The following is a 12,173-nucleotide window of genomic DNA, read 5'->3' on the forward strand; positions in this document are numbered from 1 at the left end:
AAATGAAATTTTTGCACTAAAATTTACAAACTGAAGTATAAGAAACATTTTTTTCTAAAGTACTTTCAAGGAAAGAGAATTCTGAGCACATCAAATTTTTTTTTTTTTAGTAACTGAGAAGGCACTGAATGTTTCATTTAAAAAAAAACCTGTCAAACATTAATTCATCTCAGTTCCTCAGAAGTTAAAAATAGAATTACCATATAACCCAGTAGTTCCATTCCTAGGAATATATCCAAATAATTGAAACAAGTATTCAAACAGAATCTTGCACATGAATGTTTATATTTATAGCAGCAGTATATACGGTAGCCAAAAGGGGGAAACAACTCAAATGTCCATCAACAGATGAATGTATAAACAAAATGTGACATATTCCAGGAATGGAATATTATTCAACCATAAAATGGAATGAAGTACTGATACATGCTACAATATGGATGAATCTTGAAAACTGAAAGAAGCCAGACCCCAAAGGTCACATATTCTATGATTCCATTTTTATGAAATATCCAGAATAGGTAAATCCAGAGACAAAAAGCAGCTGAGTGGTTGCCAGGGACTCAGGAGAGGGGGGAATGCGGAGTGACTGTGTAGTAGATACAGGGTCTCCTTTGGTAGTGATGAAAATATTTTGGAACTAAATAGAAGTGATGGTTGTACAACATTGTACATCTACCAAATAAAATGATTAATTTTATGTTAGTGAATTTCATCTCAGTAAAAACAGTTCATCTGAAATATACCTTTTTCTCATAGATTCTTGATTTGCTTGCTAGAAGTCTTACTATGATTTTAGACATACAGAAAGTTATATTTCATGATGTTGTCTTTAAGTAGTTAGCCTTACTCTGTAATGAGAAGTGTATTGAAATTATTGATTTGATGAGGAGGACAGGTGACAATTTAATTATGATGAAGAGAATAGATCACACTTATAGAAAGGCAAAAGTAATGTTTTATTATCCGTAAACTATTTGAGGCTTACAAAGGCAGCAATAACAAGAACAAAAAAAAAAACCCCCAAAAGGCAAAGATTGAAATGGTCCAGTTTTCCTGATATTCAGTTTCTTGTCCTTACTCCTCAGTCTGTGGCACTGGAACAGTTTATCGTGTTGTTCAGAATAACAAGACTAGTTTTATGGATATTGGAGACCTTATTTCCAGGTTTCTCCCTTTCTCCTGGTAATCTGATACATCGGGTCCCCCAACCCGCCCACCCCACCCCCGCCCGGGGCCAAACAGCAGGAGGTGAGCGGCGGGCAAGTGAGCAAAGCTTCATCTATCGCTCCCCATGGCTCCCGTTACCCGCCTGAACCATCCCCCACCCCCACCCCACCCCACCCTATCTGTGGAAAAGTTGTCTTCCACGGAACTGGTCCCTGGTGCCAAGAAGGTTGGGGACTGTTACACTACACGGTAGCAGTGACAGTTTTTGACAATAGTGGATGACATAGGGTGTTCTAAGTAGTGCTAACTCCTCCAAATAGCACAAGGTCTGTGAGAGGATGAGGCTGAAAGCACAGACTTCATTGGATGTATGTAGGGTCTGGAATAGGATCTGGTTAATAAGAGAGCTTACAAGAGCAGGATTAGGAACCAGGGAGTGAGTAAGGCTACGAGGTGTTGGCTAAGAAATTCGTTCTCCTGATCATAGTATTACACATAATCAGAATATCCAAATAAATAAGATGTCAAATAAATTTCTTAGTGGAATCTAATGATTGCCATGTTATGGTATTAAAAAGTCATTGAAATCCTTACTTGGAGCTAATTATAGAATAGGAAAGATCTAGTGCAGGTTTTCATATAGATTTCCATTACTTTTTAAAATATATTGTGGTAAAATATATATAACCTGTAATTTACTATTTTCACCATTTGGAAGCATACAGTTTTAGTTAGTACATACATGCACATTGTTGTGCAGCCACCACCAGTAACCATATCTAGAACTTTTTCATCAGCCCAGACTGAAACACTGTACACATTAAACAGTAATTCTGGACTTCCCTGGTGGCGCAGTGGTTGAGAGTCCACCTGCCAATGCAGGGGACACAGGCTCGAGCTCTCGTCTGGAAGATCCCACATGCCGCAGAGCAGCTAAGCCCGTGTGCCACAACTACTGAGCCAGGCATGCCACAACTACTGAGCCTGCTCTCTAGAGCCCGTGAGCCACAACTACTGAAGCCCGCATGCCCAGAGCCCGTGCTCCGCAAGAGAAGGAAGCCACTCCATGAGAAGCCCCTTGCACTGCAACCAAGAGTAGCCCCCCACTCGCCACAACTAGAGAAGCCTGCGCGCAGCAACGAAGACCCAGTGCAGCTGAAATTTAATTAATTAATTAAAAAAAAAGAAAACAGATCGGTAGTCTGTAATAACCTATATGGGAAAAGAATCTGAAAAACAATGGATACACATATATGTGTAATTGAATCACTGTGCTGTACACCTAAAACTAACACAACACTGTAAATCAACTATACTCCAATATAAAATAGAAATTATAAAAAACCAAAACAGTAATTCCCCATTCTCCTCTCCCCTCAGGACTTGGTAACCACTATTCTCCTTTGCCTATTTGTCCTCTTGTGTCTGACTTATTTCATTTAGCATAATGCCTTAAAGGTTTCCACTTCTTTTTAAAATACAGAGTATTATTATTTTACTGAACTGTCCAGTTAATTGCTGTCATAATCTTGAAATGTGTGAATATTTGACCTCATCTAGTCCTATGACTTCAGCTACTATGTAATGCTGACTACACCGAAATTTGTCTCTCTAGTCAGGATTTTTTTCTGGATCTTTAGATTCATATCAAAATGCTTACTTGGCTTCTCCACATAGATGTCTAATAAGAACCTTAAATTTAATACATATGACTAAACTACAAAGCTTGATTTCCTTCCCCCCCAAATCAGCTTTTACTCCAACTTCCCTCACTTAACCTAAACCACTTAAAACTAGAAATCCAGGAATTATCCTTGATTATTTTCTCTTTTACCCTTTCTTCCCTCCTCTACCATTGTAGTTTCCTGTATATTTACTACATAAATAACTTTTAAAAACTCACTGTTAATGATAGTCATTTGCATACTTGACACATGATTCCAATTGTCCTTTCACATATTGTATTTCATATATTTTTAACAGTCACTCTATTGGAGATTTAAAATTTTTCTTTGGATAAATATTTTTAATGTAGGTTATCACTAAAAGCTGTGGTGGGTTGCGGAGAGTTACGTATGAAAGTAATTTTGCAGGCATGTCTGCTGGCCTTCTGGTTCTGCCTTTGTGTAGTATATCCTAAATCTGCCTGCTTCTCTTCATCCTAGTCCAGGCCACCATTATTTGTTGCTTAGAGTACTATACAATAGTCTCCTCCTCCTGTTTCCCTTCTGTTGTTTTCCTATCATATGTTCTCCAGCAGCAACCAGAGTGACGTTTAAAAATTTTTTAAATTTTTGATAATTAATAGATTCAGGGGAAGTTGCAGAGATAGTACGGAGAGGTTGCTTGTACCTTCTCTCAGTACCCCCCCCCCACTTTTGGTTACACCTTCTGTGACTATAGAACATTGTCAAATGCAGGAAATTAACATTGGAATAAAGCGTGAATATAATTCTATGTCATTTTATCACATGTGTGGATTCATGTAACCACCAGTGCAGTCAGGATAAAGAGCTACTCAGTTGCCACAGAGACCCCTCGCATGCTACCCCTTTATAAGTCGTCCCTGCCTCCTTACCTCCCACTATCCCTGACCCCTCAGAGTGATATTTTTAAAACATGAATCAGATCATATTACCTCCTACTTCAGAGCTACCATAAACTGCTTCCAATCTCAGAGTGAAATTTAGACTTCTGTGGTGACATATAAATCTGCTTCTCTTCTCTGATCTTACTTAATAACACTGTTCCCCCCACAATTATTACTATAGCTACACTTGCTTTCTTTCTGTTTCTCTGATGCAGTGGTTCTCAAAGTGTGACCCCTGGATGAGTAACATCAGCATCACCTGGGAATTTGTTAGAGATGCAAATTTTTGGATTCCATGCCTGACTTAACTGAATCAGGAGGTCTGGGGGTGGGACCCAGAAATCTTGTGTTTTAACAAGTCTTTGAAGGTGATGCTGAAACATGCTAAAGTTTGAGGACCATTGCTCTAATAAGTCAAACTCTTTGCCACATGCAGACTTCTGCAGTAGCTTTTCCCTTTGTCTGGAATATCTTCTAACCCACCACTCACCCATCTTCCTATGACTGGCTCTTTCTTGCATTTATACTTCTTTTGAAAATACCTCTACAGAGAGAACTTTTTTCAATATTCCAGTGTAAAATAGCCACTCATTTATTTTCTACTATATTTCTCTATTTTAATCTTTTGCATATTACCTGTCATTATCTGATATTTTTCTTATTTATTAGTTTCTTATCTTTTTTCCCCTTCAGTAGATTTTATAGTTTCAAAGAGTAGTACCTTGTTTGTTTTGTTTACCTCTTCATGCCCAGGGCCTGGAAGAGTGCTTGTCAAATGGTAAGCACACAATAAATATCCCCTGAATAATTGAATGTATTTATGATCTCTGTTTTTTGTTTTGTTTTTTTGCAATATTCCCCAGTACTATAAAGCTATGTTTCTCAGGATAACTTCAGAGAGCAACTAAAACAAATGTCTCTAGGCAGAATATTTATATATTATGATTCCAGATATGAAATATTATAACCTAGAAAGAGAAGATGTTTCTTATAGTTCTAGCCTGTATCCCCGAGTGTTTGTAACTAATTTATATGTTAATGACAGATACCCTCTCCCCATTCATTGTTAAATCATTGTTTGTTTTGCTAGGCTTAGGTTAAGATCCCCAAATCTTTGATCAGCTAGCTATTGCCAAGGAATGTACAGGCACGGGACATGGACTGATGTTCTGCTTTACTAGTTATGCGTTTCCCCTACCTCCAGTCTGGTGTTCTACCCAGAGTAGATGACCTAGGCCTTGTGTGATCCTTGAGGGCTCTTTTGCCCCATCCTCCTCCTCTCTGCTCCTTTTAGGCAGCCATTATTAGCCGAGGCGCAAGCCCACTGGCCTTCTTGGTTCATTTTTCATAAGCCCATGCCATGGTCTTTCTTGTTCTGTGGATCTGAACCACCTGGTCCTGCCAGTTGTTCTCTGTGTCTGATAAACCTTTACATGTAGAGGAATCTCCTCATCAGGAAATAATCCTTACTCCTGATTATCAGCTACAAAAGAAGAGCCAGCTGCATGTTAGAGGAAAAGATACTCAGAGAAGCCCACTTCCTTTTAAAATTCCTGCCTGCTACCAGTAAAAACGTAATTCTAATACAAAAGACTGTCAGTCACAGAAGACTTCATGTCCTTAACAGTTACCAAAGCTCTTTGGAGGTGGAAAGGCATCATGAGATTCCCTATAAACATTATAAAACAGGATCTCCCCCATTTAGAATTAAATAATTTTTAAGTATTTTTGTAATGTTTCTGCATGGTTATAGGCCTATGATTTTTTTTAAAAACTCTTTATAGTAAAAAATTCCAAATTTGGGGTAATAAATTTCAGGACTTCTATATTGATCTGTACTTAAGTACTTCTGTTTTATTTACTAACTTGACATACTTTTTTGAATATCTAGCAAGTAGGGATATAACTTACTTCAGGCCAGGATCATGTCTTTTATATTCTGCAGCATGCCTAATCATAAAGACTATACGAGGCAGTCAGTAAACGTAGAATTATGGAAACAGTCTTGAGATGTATTAAACGGATCAAAAATCTTTGGGCTATATTAGTAATTTTGTGATTGCTAACCAATTTCGACTATATTAAAAATTGGTAATTAAGTTACTAGATCAATTCCAAATAGTGAAGAATTTTCTGTATTTTTTCATAGAAATTATTTTAATTCTAGTACTTTATATACATAGCCGAACAAATGAGGTTAAATGTAACGATCTCTATCATAATCTTTTGTTTTGTTTTCTCTCTTGCTTTCTCAATCCTTCTCATGTGATCCTGGATGGAATGATTTTTGGATTCTCTGAACCACAGAGCCTATCGTGAAGAATGGCAGGCCTCCAACCTCTCACAGTATGCATTCCTTCCTCCACCAGTACACAGGGTCCTTCAAGAAGCCTCCATTGCGGAGACCACATAGCGTTATTGGAGGAAGCCTTGGCTCCTTCATGGCAATGCCCAGAAATGGAAGCAGATTAGGTAATTTGTTTTTTAAAAAATTTTCTGACTGTAGCTTATGTCCATAGCTAGGTTTAGTTGTATGCAAGTCAGCCAGCCTTTATTATCTAGTTTTTTTTGTAAGGTAAAAATCAAGTTGAGAGCAGAAAGATAGAAGGGTCTAGAGAGGCAGTAGTGCTGACACTACAGAGGAATAATATTTGAAAATCTGTCCACCAGGAAGAAAACAAAACCCTTAAGAGGTGGATGCAGGATTTCAAGATGAATAGCAGTTTGAGATGGTCCTTAATTTAGGGTCATACTTAGTAACTCCAGATTATCACCCTTTGATAGCTTAGTGTAATAATTAGTATATATGATGATTACCTGAGTTATTCTTACATCACTGTGTCATTTTAAATATCTAGGAAAAATATATATCTGCAAGTTTCTGTATATTTCTCTGGTGTTTTTTGATGGTTTCTTATTTATCATGTTTTGTTTTTTATATAATTTTAAGTATAATTATTTTATAGTCTTATGACATAATTATATTTACTGAAGTTCCTGAGGGTTTTATTCTGCTTCTTGCTTTATCTGCTTACTCTAGCCATAGTAGATTATTTTCTCATGTGTTTTGTTAATTTTAGGAGGATGAGCTTATTATCTACAGGGGGGTTTTGTCTGTGGCTTACACTGGTTCATGAGAGATGATGGTTAAAATTTTCAGAAATTTTGCAAGCTGATTGTTAAACATAGCCATTATTAAAATTTAAATTATATACACGTACAATTAAGTAAACTAAATTAAAAACAAAGGTAATGAATACTCAAAAGTCATTATTTCCTAATTATTTAACTACACTTTACTGTTGTCTATGCTTTGGGGTTTATTTATTTCTATTACATTTCCCTCTGCATGTTCAGTGATGCCATGTGGGTAGCTTGAGGTTGGCCATGAACGGAGTATTTACCCCACAGAAGTTGGAAAACACTTGAAATCAGGGCTTAATTTATTGTTCTCTTGATTGTCTAGACTAGGGGTTGGCAAATTTTTTCTGTAAAGGGCCAGGCAGTAAAAATTTTTGAGGTTTTGTGGGCCATATATGGTCTGTTGCATAATCTTCTTTTTAAAATAATTCTTTAAAGATGCCAAAACCATTTTTAGCTCAGGGCCATACAAAAACAGGTCACATATGCTGATCCTTGGTCTAAACTTAAGAAAGTGACGTTGAAAATGTTAGTAATGCAGATTAAATTTAAAAATGTGTTGTCTGTCTGTAGCTGTTACATTGTGAATTACACAAAAATTGAGCCATTTGAGAAGTAAATATTCTTCAGTTACTCAGAAACTATTACCTGATTCAGAAAAGAAGTTGCTCATACCAGTGACAAATGAGTGAAGTCTTGACGTAAGCCTCCATCATTTCACTTTTGTCTTGTTGACGGAAATGAAAATACCAACTGGTATCCATGTCGGAACTATACTTGGCTCGGTAATGACATGAGCTGTTTCTTGGTTGAGTCAGATTGCTACTCAAGATTTTTGATCTGTGCTAGTCTGAGATTAATATGCTCCTTTGTAGTCCTCATGCAGAAGAGCAGATTTCTTTTTTAAGTCCGCCTTTTACTGAAGATGTAGCTCTTTGAGAGTCTCGTGCCTTTCTAAAGGAGCTCTCGTTTGCAGGTGGGACACCCGAGGCTTCATCTTTTATCTCAGCGTGGCTGCTAAATCCAAGCACATTCTTACCAAAATAAGAAGCCCATCCCAAGAAAGTGACAGAATCAATTTTTGCATAACAACTTTGGACTTTCAGTTCTCTCTTTGTCTTTGCTTCCTAAGTATTAAACATATATTCATGCAAACTTAGCTATACATTTTAAACTATATTTTTATTCAACATTTCCTTGAGGAAGGAAGATTTTTAAATTTTGCTGGAAGTGGAAGGCATGGTTAAATTATCTTTAACATTTTAAAAGTGTGGCAGTAAAGAATGCTTGGCCTCGGATGTATTAAATACCATTGGATTAGGAATTAGTCACCCAATAAATACATTGACTTTCACTGCCATGTTAATATTTTGTTCAGATGGGATAAAATTTGCAGTACGCGGGCCTCTCACTGTTGTGGCCTCTCCCGTTGCGGAGCATAGGCTCCGGACGCGCAGGCTCAGCAGCCATGGCTCACGGGCCCAGCCGCTCTGCGGCACAGGGGATCTTCCCGCACCGGGGCACGAACCCATGTCCCCTGCATCGGCAGGCGGACTCTCAACCACTGCGCCACCAGGGAAGCCCCCCATTTATCTTTTATCCCTATTTAAAAAATATCATAATCCGGGCTTCCCTGGTGGCGCAGTGGTTGGGAGTCCGCCTGCCGGTGCAGGGGACGCGGGTTTGTGCCCCGGTCTGGGAGGGTGCCGCGGGGCGGCGTCCGGAGCCTGTGCTCTGCGGCGGGAGGGGCCGCAGCGGTGAGAGGCCCGCGTACCGAAAACAAAACAAAACAAAAGAAATATCATAATCCACCTTGTAATGTAAGTGTAATATGTTTTGGCCCCCAGTAGATTTCGTGGTACTTGCTTTGTAGTTATGATACAAAGTGATACTCAGTGAATACTTTTTGAATTGTTGTTTTTTAACACAGTGGGGTGGGAAGCTGCATTAGCAGCTGTAAAACAGTTTTTAAAAAGAATATTCAAAGAACCAGTTCATTTGGCTATAGACCCAATACCCATTATTTCATGGAAAGAATACTAAACTAAATAAAAGACCAGGTTTCTATTTTAGGTCTGCCTTTAAGCTCTGTGACCTTTGAAAGTCATTTAACCTTTCAAGGTGTCAGTTTCCAGATCTGGAAAATAAGAGAATTGACTAAAATAATCCTCAAGTGTTATTTTCGGTCTCTAATTTTAATATTCAACTCTTGGTAATAACTTGAATGTTAGTTTTTTAAAATAACTTTTCATAATCTGAGAGCATAAAAGGATTTATACTACTGTTTTAGGACATTTGTTCTAAGTGTGCAGTTTTTATTAACTGCACACCTATGGTACCCAGAATGTAAAAGACTTCTTATGCTATGATTTTTATGTGTTGGCTGTCTACATCTTACCTGTGGTGATAATAAATTGATATAGTAGAATTTAATACATCTCTTCTAAGATAATGTTTCATTTTCTGATACAGATATTGTTCATGAAAATCTAAAAATGGGATCAGATGGTGAGAGTGACCAAGCTTCTGGGACATCATCTGATGAAGTCCAGTCACCTACGGGTGTTTGTCTTAGAAATCGTATACATAGACGGATCTCAATGGAGGTACCATTTAAAAAATACAAATATGCCTGTGTTTGTGTGTATAAATATATATGTATAAATATGCATATATGTGTGTGTGTATATATATATACATATATATATATGTGTGTGTGTGTGTCAAACAGAATAAATGCCTATTTGAAAATGTTGATTAGGGCAGTGACACCTGTAAGAAAGTTGTTTCTTTGCATTAGCAAAAACTAGTCTGTGAATATTATTTTTTTCTAATTATCTACTATACCAAGGCAAGTATACAGTAATTATACTTAAACATTCTGCAAAATACTATGTAGGGTCTCTGTAAGGGATGTGGATTTTCAAAAGTTTCAGAAATCCAGGATGATACATTAAGAAAGTCTTCTTTGTAGAAACAAACAAAAAATATATATATATATATATTTTTTGGTACACGGGCCTCACTGTTGTGGTCTCTCCCGCTGCGGAGCACAGGCTCCAGATGCTCAGGCTCAGCGGCCATGGCTCACGGGCCCAGCTGCTCCGCGGCATGTGGGATCTTCCCAGACCGGGGCACGAACCCGTGTCCCCTGCATCAGCAGGCGGACTCTCAACCACTGCGTCACCAGGGAAGCCCTATAGAAAATATTTTAATTATATTTTTGAGATTCATCTAGATACTACAAATTTTATAAATATTTTATTTCAGATTTCAAAAGGTATACATAAAATAAGCACTGGCTTTTTTTTTCTTTATATTATAAATATAGATATCACTTCCTTTATGGTTTTTATACCTACTGATCTCTAGCACATATAAGTTATTTCTCCATGTAAAAGAATGAAGAGCTCATTTCCTTTTCTTTGTCAATGTTATGTATAACCTTGAGGACAGAAGTTGATTATGAATATTATTTCCATATATATTATAGATTAAAATAATTTTCTCCAAAAAATTGAACATGTTTTAAAATAAGAATATTGTTATTTTTTGAGTGCTGTTGAGTTAATGACAATTAGGGTATTTATCCTATTGGTTGATTGTATTTTCACTGATCAAAGATTGCTTCTGAATCAGTTACAGAAAACAGTATCAGTTTCTAAATGGTAAAAATAGCATTTTCAACTACTGAAATCAACTTGATAATCTGTTCATATCACTGTATAAATTATATCACAGTAGTAATAAAAGGGCTTCGCTGGTGGCGCAGTGTTTCAGAATCTGCCTGCCAGTGCAGGGGACACGGGTTCGAGCCCTGGTCTGGGAGGATCCACATGCCGCGGAGCAACTAAGCCCGTGTGCCACAACTACTGAGCCTGTGCTCTAGAGCCTGTGCTCCACAGTAAGAGAAGCCATGGCAACGAGAGAAGCCCACGCACCGCAACGAAGAGTAGCCCCCACTCACCGCAACTAGAGAAAGACTGTGCGCAGCAACAGACCCAACGCAGCCAAAAATAAATAAATAAATTTATTTTAAAAAATAGTAATAATAATATTTATTTTTCTTCACCATATATGTGATTTTCTTTATCATATGTTTAAAAATTTTATTTAATATTAGGATCTATATCTGGATTTTCTCATTCTTCCATTGAGCTGTATATTTTTTTTCCCCCAAAGAGACACACTCTTGGTTATGTTTTTTTAGTTGTATAATTTAGTATCTGGAAAGACTTCTTTCTTAACACCCATGCACCCCACATATATACTTATTTGAGAATGTTTCTGGATATTTTCTATTTATTCTTCTAGATAAATTGTAAACATTTTGTTTCGTTCCAAGAATAATGACTGTGATTTGTTTAGGGTTATGTAAAATATAAAACTAATATGGGAGGATTATCATCATTTTATTTCTCTTATCATTTGAGAACATGATATAAATCTATACTTAAGCCATATCTCTCTCAATAAATATGTATACAATTCCTATACATCTCAATTTTGTTTCATGGTTTGGTTACTATTTTGAACAGTAGGGATTTATTTTTTAAGGATTTATGTTTCTTGGTGTGATAATATAGGCAAGATCTCTTTATGTTTCTCGCAATTCACATAATACAGTGAAATAGAAATGCCTTTTATTTACTTCTTCCCATTGGCATAGCAATAATAAAATATTTCAACTGTCTCACTGTGTTGCATGCAAAATCATACAATATCCATTTGGTTATTTAAACCAATTGCATTTTGTGGTAGACTTTGCCTATTCTTACTATGGTATAATAATGTCAAAATTATTTCCATGTTGAATTTATCAGTGAAGGGACTCAGAAATAACTGGGTTGTAGAATACCATTTCTGTTAAACTATATTGTATACTTTTGCTTACAGTAAATAAATACATTGGCATTCAGTATATTATATATAATCAATGTAGGTAACTTTACAATTGCAATAAAACTTTATAGTTATTGATCACTAAGAAATAATATGTTAGAGCCCATGAATCCAAAAGTAAAATGCCCTTGTCTTTTCTGTTTGTGGTTACCTACTAATATCTTTTTTTCCTGCTTTTTTAAAGGATTTAAATAAGCGGTTATCACTGCCTGCAGATATCAGAATACCTGATGGATATCTTGAAAAGTTGCAGATAAACAGTCCACCATTTGATCAACCAATGAGCCGAAGGTCTCGGAGAGCTTCTTTAGTAAGTTTTTAAGTCTACTATACCTGCACCATCAGATCTGGTTGTTTGATTTTCTGGGTA

The 12,173-nt window shown here is 36.8% G+C and overlaps 1 protein-coding gene across 6 annotated transcripts in view; it reads left to right on the top strand.

The window, feature by feature from the left end:
- Nucleotides 1-12,173, top strand: part of CDK17 (cyclin dependent kinase 17) — a 98,295-nt gene that overhangs the window by 55,153 nt on the left and 30,969 nt on the right. For all 6 annotated transcript variants that reach the window (XR_004351745.1, XM_032645330.1, XM_032645334.1 and 3 more), the window contains 3 exons: nt 6,068-6,232; nt 9,374-9,507; nt 11,988-12,113. Coding sequence is in view for 5 of the 6 variants with exons in the window: in XM_032645330.1 (XP_032501221.1) it covers nt 6,068-6,232; nt 9,374-9,507; nt 11,988-12,113 (425 nt within the window). In the remaining variant the exon portion in view is untranslated. The remainder of the gene's footprint in view (nt 1-6,067; nt 6,233-9,373; nt 9,508-11,987; nt 12,114-12,173) is intronic.

This window comes from Phocoena sinus, chromosome 10 (assembly GCF_008692025.1).
Source record: "Phocoena sinus isolate mPhoSin1 chromosome 10, mPhoSin1.pri, whole genome shotgun sequence".
NCBI lineage: Eukaryota > Metazoa > Chordata > Mammalia > Artiodactyla > Phocoenidae > Phocoena > Phocoena sinus.